We start from the raw sequence: 13,289 nt of genomic DNA, 5'->3' as shown, positions 1-13,289 counted from the left end.
CTTCTTCATATTCTGTACAGAATAACCCTGTCCATAGGAAATATCTGAAAGGGAATTCTGCACAGAAAAATTCTGTACAGAAAATATTCTGTACATATTTTCGTTTTTTTTTTTGCTAAAAACAAAATCAATTTTCCTTTTGAACATTTTTTTATTTATTAATTTAATTAACAATTTTTATTCATTTCTTTCCTGGAGAGGTCTATCCAATGAGTAATAGCCTTGTTGAGGGCGCTGTCATCAGGAATTGGCTGGTCTCTGTCTTTGCACCACACATCCTGACATAATCTAAAGAGTAAAAAAAAGGGAATTTGAATAATGTTCATTCTATTATTAAATGATATGCAAAATTTGTAAAATATTTCAATGTGTATATAAAACAGTTAAAATTGTATCCCTATATACCTTAAGTTTTTTTGCACCAAGTAACATCAAAGTCACTGACTAATAAAACTGTTTACATATATCATCCCTGACCAAAACTTGTGTTACAAATCTACACAGTCATGTAAATTGCAACATAACTTAAAATAGGAGAGATTTACAAGTGGCCAATATTCTAAAAATAGAATTGCTGATAAGCACTGACCATAGCAACTGTTGCTGGTTGTACATTCTACACAATTTCCGGGAGTTTTAAATTGATTAATTTAAACTAAATAAATTGAATTATAGAATAGCAAAACAAAAAGCTAAACTATTTATAGGATAATAGAGCAAGAAATTAAAAAAAAAATAGATCTTAACCTATCAACTGATCAAAAAGCAATTTATGAACTACTAATTTCACTGGCCCAGCTTTGACCTCAGTGCATTAATTTTATACTCATAAGACCTCAAATCAGAATAAATTTAACTAATATAGGTAATTTATAGACTATTAAGAGATGTATAAATAATTTCTTTTTTTTTACAGTGGATTTTTAGGTATAATCAAATAATTCAAAGAAAAATTCAAAGAAAACATTGCAAAATCTTACCTCTGGTTTTGATTATAATTCCATCATAATTCCTCTTTGGCCCCTAAATCTGAGAATTTCAAGTCTCTACATGATTGCTCTTCACAACAACTAACATGTTAACTTATCATTAGAAAAATAAACTAAACAAAACATATTAATCTTTGCCAATGCTTTAATCTTTGCCAATGTGAAGACACTTTGTGTAATAAAACCTGGTGTGGCAGCCTGAGAGATTTGAATTGACCAACAGGGGTTACATGGGGGTTACACCTGATATTACAGAATATCTATCTACTACTCTGAGTGAAATTCTGGCTAGAAAAGTAAATTCTGTCTCAAGATTTATCTAAGTGTTAAAATTCTGTGTGTCTATGTAAATTCTGCCTCAATTTTTTTTCTAAGTATTGAAATTCTGTCTTGTAAAAATAACTATGAGCAAAATATCTGTGTGAAAATTTTTCTGTACAGAAAAATTTTTGATTCTGTTTTATTCTGCACAGAAAATCACCTATTTCCTAGGCCGATTCTGTGTCCCCAAGTCTGTGTCGGTGTCAACTCTGTACAGAAAAATGAAAATCTGCCTCTATAACAACCAGAGTTGGTACAGAGTCTGTACAGAATTGGCTCAGAATTTTCCTACAGGAAGCTCATTTCTCATATTCGGATATCTGAAATCCCTTAAACTTTAAATGGATTGTTCCAATTCATAGCAGGGCAAAACCATTACACAATTTTTGAAGGTTTTCACTATCCTTCATGTACTGACTCCAGCAAACCTTAGTCTGCAATTTTCATGTAATTTTGTTGTAAAAAAGGATTAAGTGCTTTGGAGTGATCCACCCTTTTTTCAAGATATTTATAAGAGTTAAGTTGTGCATCAAACATACTGTAAGAATTTAGTGTGTGTGACTTTTCACTTTGACTTGGTATAGAGTAATATCACAACAAATCTCCCTATAAGCAGACGCAAAGTGGTGCTGCTTGATTCTTTTTTTTCTTCTTTTCTCTCCATCATTCTCAGGGAACAATTCCAATAATTAATCAAATCAACCAATGTAATCAACTAAATTACTAATTATACAATTGCCAATCAAAGAAATTGAGAAATCATTGAGAGGAGATACTCTTCTCCCTGCACACATACACTTAGTAATATCTTCTAATTGAGCCTAGATTTAGCAATCAACATATTGCAAAATCAATACAATTGTACTATTAAAAGTTGTTTTGTAATTTTCTGTTATCTTTAAAGACAACATTAATGTTCCCAAAGGTTTGAGAATTAAATCGTTAATGCATGGTCCTCCAAAATACCCTCCCCTGACAAGTTATACATATACTACTAACATTGCTTGATTTAACTGAAATATACAGTTTTTATAGAGAATTTAATTTACCAAAACTTTTTTTCTAATTTATCATTTGTGTATGTATGTAGTCTATGTTTAATGACAATGACTGTTATCATTTCATGATTTGTGTATTTGCGCAAATATTTTAAGAACAAAAACCTGAATAAATGAATTGTGAGTATGTTACACTTTTAACAAAAAAAAAAACAACAAAAAAACTGACATGCAGTAAAGACTGTAACATATTTACTTGGCGAATCAATACAACATCTGTTTATGATGGTAAAAAACGAGAAAATAATATACTTCATATCAAATTAGCAAGGAAAGTGTTCCGAGTGTTTCGAATAATTATTGTGAAGAATAAGTGTTCTTTAATTATTGTGAAAATTATGAGCCTATTAACTGTTCTATTAAGGAATGGGGGAATTTAATAACTTCATATATCAAATCCTATCTTAAAAAATATGTTACAATTTTATTTTAATTCAAGGGCTATAACTACTGAAATACCAGGCACAACAAAAAACATCACTGTGGTAATTAACATCTACAAAACATTCAATAAAAAAAATTTCAATGACACAAGTTTAAAGTTTGTAGCTTCTGCTAATTACAGAGAATGCCAAGCCATTTTTGCAAGAGAAAAATGAGACTGATGCAGCAAACAGAATTTAATTCTTTTCCACAGATAAACAAAACAAGAGGGCCATGATGGCCCTAAGGTCGCTCATCTGTATGTAGGCCCCCGGAGCGGGGCCAGTTTAAACCCCAGGGCTTTTATTTGAACAAACTTGGAAGACACCTATAAGAAGATGTTTCATGATGTACACACTTATAATGAAAAACAATGATCTGCCCTCCACTACCCCTGGCAGGGCCAATTTTAACCAAGGGCTTTTATTTGAACAAACTTGGTAGACACCCATAAGAAGATGTTTCATGCTAAACATCTAAGCTGTAGCTCATTGTGTTTTTTTAAAGAAGATTTTTAAAGTTTTTACTATACACATATAGTTAAAAACAATGACACCCCTGGGGCGGGGCCAGTTTTGACCCTAGGGCTTTTATTTGAACAAACTTTGTAGACACTTACTAGAGCATGTTTCATGCTAAATGTCTTAGCTCTAGCTCTTTGAGTTCTTAAAAAGAAGATTTTTTAAGTTTTTACCATATACATATAGGGAAAATCAATGACACCCTGGGGCGGGGCCAATTTTGACCCTAGGGCTTTTATTTGAACAAACTTGGTAGACACCCATTAGAACATGTTTCATGCTAAATATCTTAGCTCTAGCTCCATGAGTTCTTTAAAAGAAGATTTTTAAATTTTTACTATATGCATATAGGGAAAATCAATGACTCCCTGGGGCAGGGCCAATTTTGACCCCAGGGCTTTTATTTGAACAAACTTGGTAGACACTCATTAGAAGATGTTTCATGCTAAATATCTTAGCTCTAGCTCTTTGGGTTCTTTAAAAAAAGATTTTTTAAGTTTTTACTATATGCATATAGGGAAAATCAATGACACCCTGGGGCGGGGCCAATTTTGACCCCAGGGCTTTTATTTGAACAATCTTGGTAGACACTCACTAGAAGATGTTTCATGCCAAATATCTAAGCTCTAGCTCTTTGGGTTCTTTAAAAGGAGATTTTTTAAGTTTTTACTATATGCATATAGGGAAAATCAATGACCCCCTGGGGCGGGGCCAATTTTGACCCCAGGGCTTTTATTTGAACAAACTTGGTAGACACTCATTAGAAGATGTTTCATGCTAAATATCTTAGCTCTAGCTCTTTGGGTTCTTTAAAAGAAGATTTTTTAAGTTTTTACTATATGCATATAGGGAAAATCAATGACCCCCTGGGGCAGGGCCAATTTTGACCCCAGGGCTTTTATTTGAACAAACTTGGTAGACACCCATTAGAACATGTTTCATGCTAAATATCTTAGCTCTAGCTCCATGAGTTCTTTAAAAGAAGATTTTTAAATTTTTACTATATGCATATAGGGAAAATCAATGACTCCCTGGGGCGGGGCCAATTTTGACCCCAGGGCTTTTATTTGAACAAACTTGGTAGACACTCATTAGAACATGTTTCATGCTAAATATCTTAGCTCTAGCTCTTTGGGTTCTTTAAAAAAAGATTTTTTAAGTTTTTACTATATGCATATAGGGAAAATCAATGACACCCTGGGGCGGGGCCAATTTTGACCCCAGGGCTTTTATTTGAACAATCTTAGTAGACACTCACTAGAAGATGTTTCATGCCAAATATCTAAGCTCTAGCTCTTTGGGTTCTTTAAAAGAAGATTTTTTAAGTTTTTACTATATGCATATAGGGAAAATCAATGACCCCCTGGGGCGGGGCCAATTTTGACCCCAGGGCTTTTATTTGAACAAACTTGGTAGACACTCACTAGAAGATGTTTCATGCCAAATATCTAAGCTCTAGCTCTTAGGGCTTTTTAAAAGAAGATATTTAAAGTTTTTTCTTTTGGTTGCCATGGCAACCAGAGTTCTGCATGGAATTAAATTCTTTGAACAATTTTTAAAGGTGACCACCAAAGGAACATTCCTGTGAAGTTTGGATGAAATTGGCTTAGTGGTTTATGAGGAGATGTCATTTAAAGTAAAAGTTTACGGACGGACGCCGGACGGACGCCGGACGAAAAGCGATCACAAAAGCTCACCCTGTCACTTTGTGACAGGTGAGCTAAAAAAATGCTTTTGATTCTTTCCACATAAAAAAAACAAAACAACATGCTTTTGATTCTTAAATTCCACAGAAAAAAAACCAAAAGACCCTGCTCTTGATTATGTTCCACAGAAAAACAAAACAACCTGCTTTTGATTCTTTTCCACAGAAAAACAAAACAACTTGCTTTAAATTGTTTTCCACAGAAAAAACAAAACAACCTGCTCTTGATTCTTTTCCACAGAAAAAACAAAGCAATCTGCTCTTGATTCTTTTCCACAGAAAATACAAAACAACCTGCTCTTGATTCTTTTCCACAGAAAAAACAAAACAACCTGCTTTTATTTTTTTAACTAAACTAATTCTAACTATTCACAAGTACCAGCAACACATCTTGTCATGATATAAGGTTTGATATGTCATGTTATTCCTCTGATGTAATATACTTGATTACATGTAAAAAACGTTCAAAACAATATGTAAGACATTTTAATAGCATTTCAGGTGTTTTACCAGCATTTCAGTTATTCTAGTCAGTATTTTCATCATTTTAATAGTATTTCAGACATTTTAATTGTATTTTTGTCATTTTTACAGTATTTCAGACATTTTAATTGTATTTTCATCATTTTACAGTATTTCAGACATTTTGAATCATATTTATTATGTGAACAAACAAATTAATGAAGTGAACAAGTCCCCCAACAAGAACCCAACTAATACTGTGAGCAAACAAAATCATGATGTGAACAAGCCCTTTCATTGTGTGACTTTACTGCACAAAGAATTATATGACTATAAAAGAAAACAAAATTATCATTTTTATACTATATTGAAGATAAAATTTCAATCACACAACTTTTTTTTCAACTTCTCACTGAACTGTCTAATCTCCTCTGGCTTAAAAATAATTATCTTAGTTGGTCACAAGAAAGAAAACTGCTTATATTTACATGTAGTTCAAAGGGAGAGAACCAAATCAGAAAATTCTCTGAATCATTTCAAGGGAGAAAACCTTAATGAAAATTTGAACCTCCCTCAAAGGGAGGCAACAACGTAAAATAAAAGCGAGTCAAACACTTGGGCGGATTAAGAATTTTCTGCTTGGGTGAGTGCAATTAATCTCAGTCAGGGTCCTACAGGGATGTTGTTCCCTTGCCAGGAGTTTGGGAGGCTTTGCCAAAAATAGCCTTGAAATGCTCTCTTGTTAATTTTGCATAAATTGTATAAAATCAAACATATTATGTCATGCATAAAATAAACTACAAAAAATACCCCTTAACAAACTTACTAACTTAATTAAGGTTTTTTTGGCATACTGGCATATTGTACATTGACATGTAAACAAATACGCTATTGTAGAATAAGAATTTTAAAGAAGTCACTGTGTTCTCACAATAGTCTTTCATGAAATCTGGCACATCAGATTCTTGCTAGCAAAAAAAATATAAAAGAAAAGAAAGTAGGAACTTACTGATTTTTCTCCACTGCTAACACAAGCCAGGTACAACCAAATAAGTGAGGAAACCAGCTCTAGGGAAAATCTTTGCAGTTCTTTTTCACTGGATCTGTAAAACTCAAATAACTGATGACACACTGGGTCAAGAATCTAAAATAAAATGGAAGGACAATTATAAAACAGGTATCATAAAGTACAGTGCATAAATGAGTTGAACAAGTCACCAACGCAGAGCAAATTTAATCCTTACAGCACTAAACATTTTTTTCATAATTCCTTTCAATATTATAATTTACTTTACATGAACAATAAAAAAATCAAGTGATCCAGAGGAAATTTCTTAAAATATCTGCCGGAAATTAGCTAAAACGTTCAGTTTATAAAAGAGAGTGGAGCAGTCTTTTTATATTAAAGGCAGATTTATATTTCATGGCAAACATTTTCAAGTATCAAATGACAACTATAGGTCAATCACCATTAGAACAGTCAATCTTTTGAAATATATAGTCAATTCAATTAACTATGAAAATCTGAGCATAATGTCCATCTTTCAATCCATTAATCATTTCTATAGTAAAAATTTCAAAATAATTTCTAACTGAATAGCAAACAGTGCATACCATGTTTAGACAGCACAGAGATATGTACAGGAATCTAATGGTATCTAAAATTTTGGCATATTATTAAAGTAATTTGTGAAAAACCTATATTCTGTCCTAGTTCACTCAAATGATAAAGCGAAGCATGCAGTTTTAGAAATATGAGTAGTCATATTTAGCAGAAAGAGCTAAAGGCCAGTTAAAGACAAATTGAAGAATACCATTTACTTTCTACTTCAGACACATGGAATGTTTGTAGAGAAATTGGTACTAGTATAACATTTTCAGCAGGCTTTTCTCCTGCTAATAAATATTTATTCCCTCACATCTGCGCAATTTTCCCGTAAAGAAAAACCTGTTCAAACTGAATCTTTCGTTCTTGCCGTTGTTCTAAAGAACAAAATTATGTTCCTTTTCTTCTGCAGCTAAGCTTGTTAACAGCAAAATAACATAGTTTTTTTATTCACTTCCTCTTTTAGAGTAAGTAACATATTATTTTCCCATTCATGAGGAGATCCGCAAAATACGGAAAAAAATCCTTGTGGCTTAAAACTTCAAATTTTTTACCTCCGGTTCTGGGCGTTCTTCAAACAGTGAATTCAGACTAGATATCAACTCTCCATTGTGACAGATGGATGCAGCGTAACTATGGAGCTCTTCTTTAGACAGCACCTGGAGGTAAAAATAGTACATACATAATAGTCCTTCCAAATAATGAAACAGAATGATCATGGCTATCGTTTTGGAATATTGGCATGCCTTACTTAATAATTTACTGTAATTCAATACAAATACAAAATGAATATTATAAATATTTAACATTCCTTTGTTGTAGAAAACTTATATTTATATGGAAAATCAAAAAAAAATACATGTAATTAAAGATTGCTTTAATAATATCTTTAAAAACCTTGCCATACGTTAATTGTAAAGATAATCTGTCTCACATTTAGGCATGTTTTTACCCTATGTCTTTTTATTTTTGGATTGCGTTTATTTAAGGTCGCCGCCGGAAAGCCCATATGGGCGGCCGTACACTCAAATCCTAGAGCGTCCCGCCGAGCTTTTTTCTTCGATTTTTTCCAGCTTTATTGGTGGAGGAAGACCCCAGGTGCCCCTCCAGGCATTATTTCAGGCACGAGCAGGCACCTGGGTAGAACCACCGACCTTCCGTAAGCCAGCTGGATGGCTTCCTCACATGAAAGATTTCGACCCGAGTGAGCATCGAACCTACAGCGGTGAGGGACCTGTGATCTCAAGTCAGCGACCTTAACCACTCGGCCACGGAGGCCCCACCCTATGTCCAGGCTACCAATCTTTATTTAAATATTAACTAATGTGCCATTATTAGCTGACCAATCAGAAAATGGCATTCAATCCATAGGTTGGATATTTGCATACAGTGTCTATAATTCATTTTGATTAATAATTTAACTAAATATACAAATTCAGTTATTCTCCAGGATACATTCTTTTCCTTTTTTTAAATTTAATTAATTTAAGGTTTACAGTGTAACCTTTGCAAAGCAAACATCTTTGGAAGGCAAGTTTTGATTGTTGCTCTATTCTTTAGTATTCTTCAACATATGTTCTTTTTTTATTAACTAAAATATACAAAGTCATGTATTCACCAGCATATTGTTTTTTAATTTAATCAACTTATGGTTTACAGTATAACCTATACAGAGCAAACACCTTTGAAGGTAAGAGTTTTGACTTCAGCAAATTTTCTTTTTTTTCTCCTTCCTTTTTTTTCAAATTTTATCAGCTTAATTTTTACAGTGAACCTTTGGAGGCAAGAGTTTTAATTGTTGCTGAGTTTTGCAGCATGATTTTCTTTTTCTTTTCAATTTAATCAACTTATGGTTTAAAGTATAACCTGTGCATAGCAAACACCTTTGGGAGGCGTGAGTTTTAATTGTTGCTGGGTTGTTCTGGAGAGCCTCATAGGTTAAATTCAGTTCTTAATCTCAATTTGAGAATATTAAATTTTGGTTGCTATAAAGAGGTGATTGCTCTACAGAGGGTGGCTATTCAGAGGTTATACTGTATTTTTTAATATAATGAATACCTTGTACTCCGCCAACCACTCCCTGATTACTTTTGATGTCATCATTGTTTTCCATTAATTAAACCCCCTGAAAAAAAAAATCAACACAATAATTATTACATTGTTAAACAATTATTATGTTGAAATAATTATTTTGTTGTTGATGTTGTTTTTGTTTTTATAAAATAAAGCAGTAGCTATTATTCAGAATAAAAAAAAGATAATATTATCCTAGACAGGAGCATTAACTGTATTTAGTGTTTGAAATTATTTTTTGCCCAAAAGGATGGCAGTATTTCAAATGAATAGTAACATGTTTACTTTGGTAAATAGGCAAACTGCTAATCGGTCTAGTAAATTGACTGTTTATGAAAATAATTTAAAACACTAAGCCGGTTAAAGTTTATTAGTACATATTAACAAAATCAGTGGTCGCGCAGCTTAATGCCGCGTCTGACATATTTAATTTTGTAAATACATACTCCGCGCCTGACCAATTTAATTTTGTAAATACGTACTAATAAACTTTAACCTATACTTAGTAAGAACATTGTTTCAAGCTTGTGTTTAATATCACATGAAAAGCGTTCAAGTCTTTTAACTTGGGGATTTTCAATTCACTGAGTTATCTTTATTTCATTTTGCATATTTTTTACTTTTTTAAGTGCACCAGTTGATAAGAATTTCCAAATTTATGCTAAAAATTGAGAAAAAAATATTTGACAACAATTTTAAATAATGTTAATTGAAAATGAAAAACAAAGGTTCAAATACAAATTATCAAAACAGATAGTCAAGTCTTTAGAGCATCATACTTATAGTTTTTACAAGACCATGACTAACAATCATTCATTGAGTGTCAATTAATATATAGAGGATATTTGTTTGTTTGTGTGTAAGATGAAATTTTATTTCATCGAGTGGGCTTTAAAAACAGTATTCTCACGAGTGGCGAAGCCACGAGTGAGAATACTGTTTTTAAAGTTCACGAGATGAAATAAAATTACATCTTACACAACAAACAGACAAATTTTCTTTTTATTTTATGCTTAAAAACAAGTTAAAACGAAATTTCCATAATTTTAACGTTAATATTAAAACTGTTTCCCCCATTGAGAGCCCCATTTATTCGGAATTTCTCATTAAAAAAAAGAGGTCTTGAGCTGAAAAATAAGTCCGCCAATCAACATTAAATGACGGTGATATTTATTAATTTTATTAAAAAAATATGAATGATCGCTTGTTTTGATAATAAAAACAAACAATTCTTGTAGGAGAAAAGGTCCAACCATCCATCCATATTTCTGTTACTTAGTGCGAATTTATATTAGACCTGGCTTTGTAAATTGTAAGCGGCAGCCATTTTTTAAAGTTGTGTATTTCATGGGAGGAAAATAATTGTGTAAGATTCAGAGGGATATAATTTGGATTTGTTAGTCATACACAATTTTCAAAGAAAGAAAACTTATTTGAGGATTGAAACAGACAAAAAATAAGTGTTGACAGATGTGAAAACATTCAGAAAAGGAGCTAGGAAAATGGAAAACTTGGAAACCTGCTCAAGAACGCTGGGTTGATTTAACTTATTCTTCGAGTTATGGCTGTCAATGCTTTCAATTTTTCATAAAGCATACGGCAGTTATTGCTCGTAGGATACTTTAATATGCCCACATGTCATCAAGAGCAGTTTTGCATGGGGAAGGAATGTATTTTTGAGACTGTCAAAATGAAACAAAAAAACGAAATTTGGTGATTGGAATTTCATGAATTTGAATGAATAGAAGTAAGTTTTCTTCTTTTTATTACTTTTGACATTTAAGTTATTAATCAATTTCAGTTTTGCTTTTTCTTTAAACAGCCTGACATTGTCAGAATTGTCAGCAAAAATAAAATTGAGGTACCACATGGGGAAAATCTTAAAAAAGTAGTTTCGTCATTGAAAAGAGTGAAATTATATTTTGATAATTTTCACTGTGAAATTACCAAATATAATTTTCACGGATAAATCAGTAATCCACTGAAAAGCATAAAATAAACCACCATATTACTTTCATACAGGTTTTTTTTTTTTTGGCAGCATTCTAATAATGTTTATAATTTAAACAATGATTTTTGCAGCAAATATAATAGCTTTATATACTTTAACCTAGTTTCAATCTATTTCTGGTATAATAAAATTATTCCAGATTAAAGCTAAACACTTTGTGTGGCTAGCTTACATACAAACCACTGTCTATTAATTTTCCCGTGCATATTAAAATAGCCACACTCTAAGTTTGTTAATTACTGTACATCATATGTTAATCATTTGTACATATTTCGTGGTAAAATATGTTGTAATCGCTACAATGAAACAAAAGCAATTTGTGATCATGTGTTGCCAGACGATAGCCAATTAAGCATGCAGTTGTATTCAGAGGGGTGATTGACCAGTTTGTTCCCTAAGTATCACGGCTATTTCGTAGCATGTTGTTGCTACTGGTTGTAGCAGGAGACACAACAAGAGCTGTCCGTAAGACAGCGCGCTCGACTTTTTTATTGCTTGCCAATAAAAAAAGTTTTTGCAGTAAAAGGCAATACAAGAATCTCTGTATTTTTAAAGTGAACAATGGCCATGAGCATTAAGATATTTAGTGAAGAATTATTTTACTGAATTGTGTGATACCCTTACAGCAATGTTTATATGACATAATTTATGGTAAAGTGAACAAGTGGATAGGAATGAATTTTTTTAGATTTTTTAAGTTTTTTAGTGCTTGCCTATAATACAAAACATTGACAGTTAAGGGCCATAATTCAAATAAAATCTTTGACAGAATTACCTTCTCCTGGACATGTTTGGGAATCATGATTGTAAACAAGTATTCCAACTTTCAAATTAATATCTCAAACAGTTCAGTCAAAAAGTGGACTGGTACTAAAAACTTAACCAAGATTCTAAGTCGATAAAAGGCCTTAATTTTTAAAACAAATCCTTGACAGAGTTACCTTCTCTTGCGTACAGATGGGGGTAATGATGTGAAATAGCATTAAAAGTTTCAAAGCAATATCTCAAAAGGTTAAGGCAATAAGTGGATTTTACCCATATTCAATGTATTTTCTAAGTCAAAAAGGGGCATAATTCTGTCAAAAACCTTGACAGAGTTATGTCCTCTTGTCTGTTGATGAAGGTCGTGATGGTAAACAAGTATGGTCAGTTTCAAAGCAATACCTCCAATGGTTTTGAAATAAAGTGAGGTGGTACAAAAAACTTAACCAAGCTCAATACACTTTCTAAGTCAACAAGAGCTGTCCGTAAGACAGCGCGCTCGACTTTTTTATTGCTTGCCAATAAAAAAAGTTTTTGCAGTAAAAGGCAATACAAGAATCTCTGTATTTTTAAAGTGAACAATGGCCATGAGCATTAAGATATTTAGTGAAGAATTATTTTACTGAATTGTGTGATACCCTTGAACACTGCAGCAAAGTTTGAAATGTTTAAGTCAAAAGAGGGCTGGTAAGAAAGAAAAAAAAACTGAGTTGAGCCTTAAATAAATTTAATAGTATTATACTACTGATTTTAATTTCAAGTACAAAAAGAGAAAAATAACTAGTTGTTTGATACCCTTGAATATTACAGCAATGTTTATATGACATAATTTATGGTAAAGTGAACAAGTGGATAGGAATGAATTTTTTTAGATTTTTAAGTTTTTTAGTGCTTGCCTATAATACAAAACATTGACAGTTAAGGGCCATAATTCAAATAAAATCTTTGACAGAATTACCTTCTCCTGGACATGTTTGGGAATCATGATTGTAAACAAGTATTCCAACTTTCAAATTAATATCTCAAACAGTTCAGTCAAAAAGTGGACTGGTACTAAAAACTTAACCAAGATTCTAAGTCGATAAAAGGCCTTAATTTTTAAAACAAATCCTTGACAGAGTTACCTTCTCTTGCGTACAGATGGGGGTAATGATGTGAAATAGCATTAAAAGTTTCAAAAGCAATATCTCAAAGGGTTAAGGCAATAAGTGGATTTTACCCATATTCAATGTATTTTCTAAGTCAAAAAGGGGCATAATTCTGTCAAAAACCTTGACAGAGTTATGTCCTCTTGTCTGTTGATGAAGGTCGTGATGGTAAACAAGTATGGTCAGTTTCAAAGCAATACCTCCAATGGT

General features: G+C 32.3%; 1 protein-coding gene across 1 annotated transcript in view; it reads right to left on the bottom strand.

Annotated features, from left to right (window-relative positions):
* The window catches only part of LOC132751421 (hyccin-like), an 82,287-nt gene that overhangs the window by 62,148 nt on the left and 6,850 nt on the right, over window positions 1–13,289 (bottom strand). The window contains exons 2-4 of the mRNA XM_060741571.1: window positions 9,144–9,210; window positions 7,640–7,744; window positions 6,489–6,623 (exon numbers count right to left, since the gene is read on the bottom strand). Coding sequence (XP_060597554.1) covers window positions 6,489–6,623; window positions 7,640–7,744; window positions 9,144–9,188 — 285 coding nt within the window. The 5' untranslated portion in view covers window positions 9,189–9,210. The remainder of the gene's footprint in view (window positions 1–6,488; window positions 6,624–7,639; window positions 7,745–9,143; window positions 9,211–13,289) is intronic.

Source organism: Ruditapes philippinarum, unplaced genomic scaffold (assembly GCF_026571515.1).
Source record: "Ruditapes philippinarum isolate M1 unplaced genomic scaffold, ASM2657151v2 ctg3426_1_1_1_1, whole genome shotgun sequence".
Lineage (NCBI taxonomy): Eukaryota > Metazoa > Mollusca > Bivalvia > Venerida > Veneridae > Ruditapes > Ruditapes philippinarum.
Note: the sequence above shows the minus strand (reverse complement) of the source record. Positions and strands in the feature narration are given on the sequence as shown.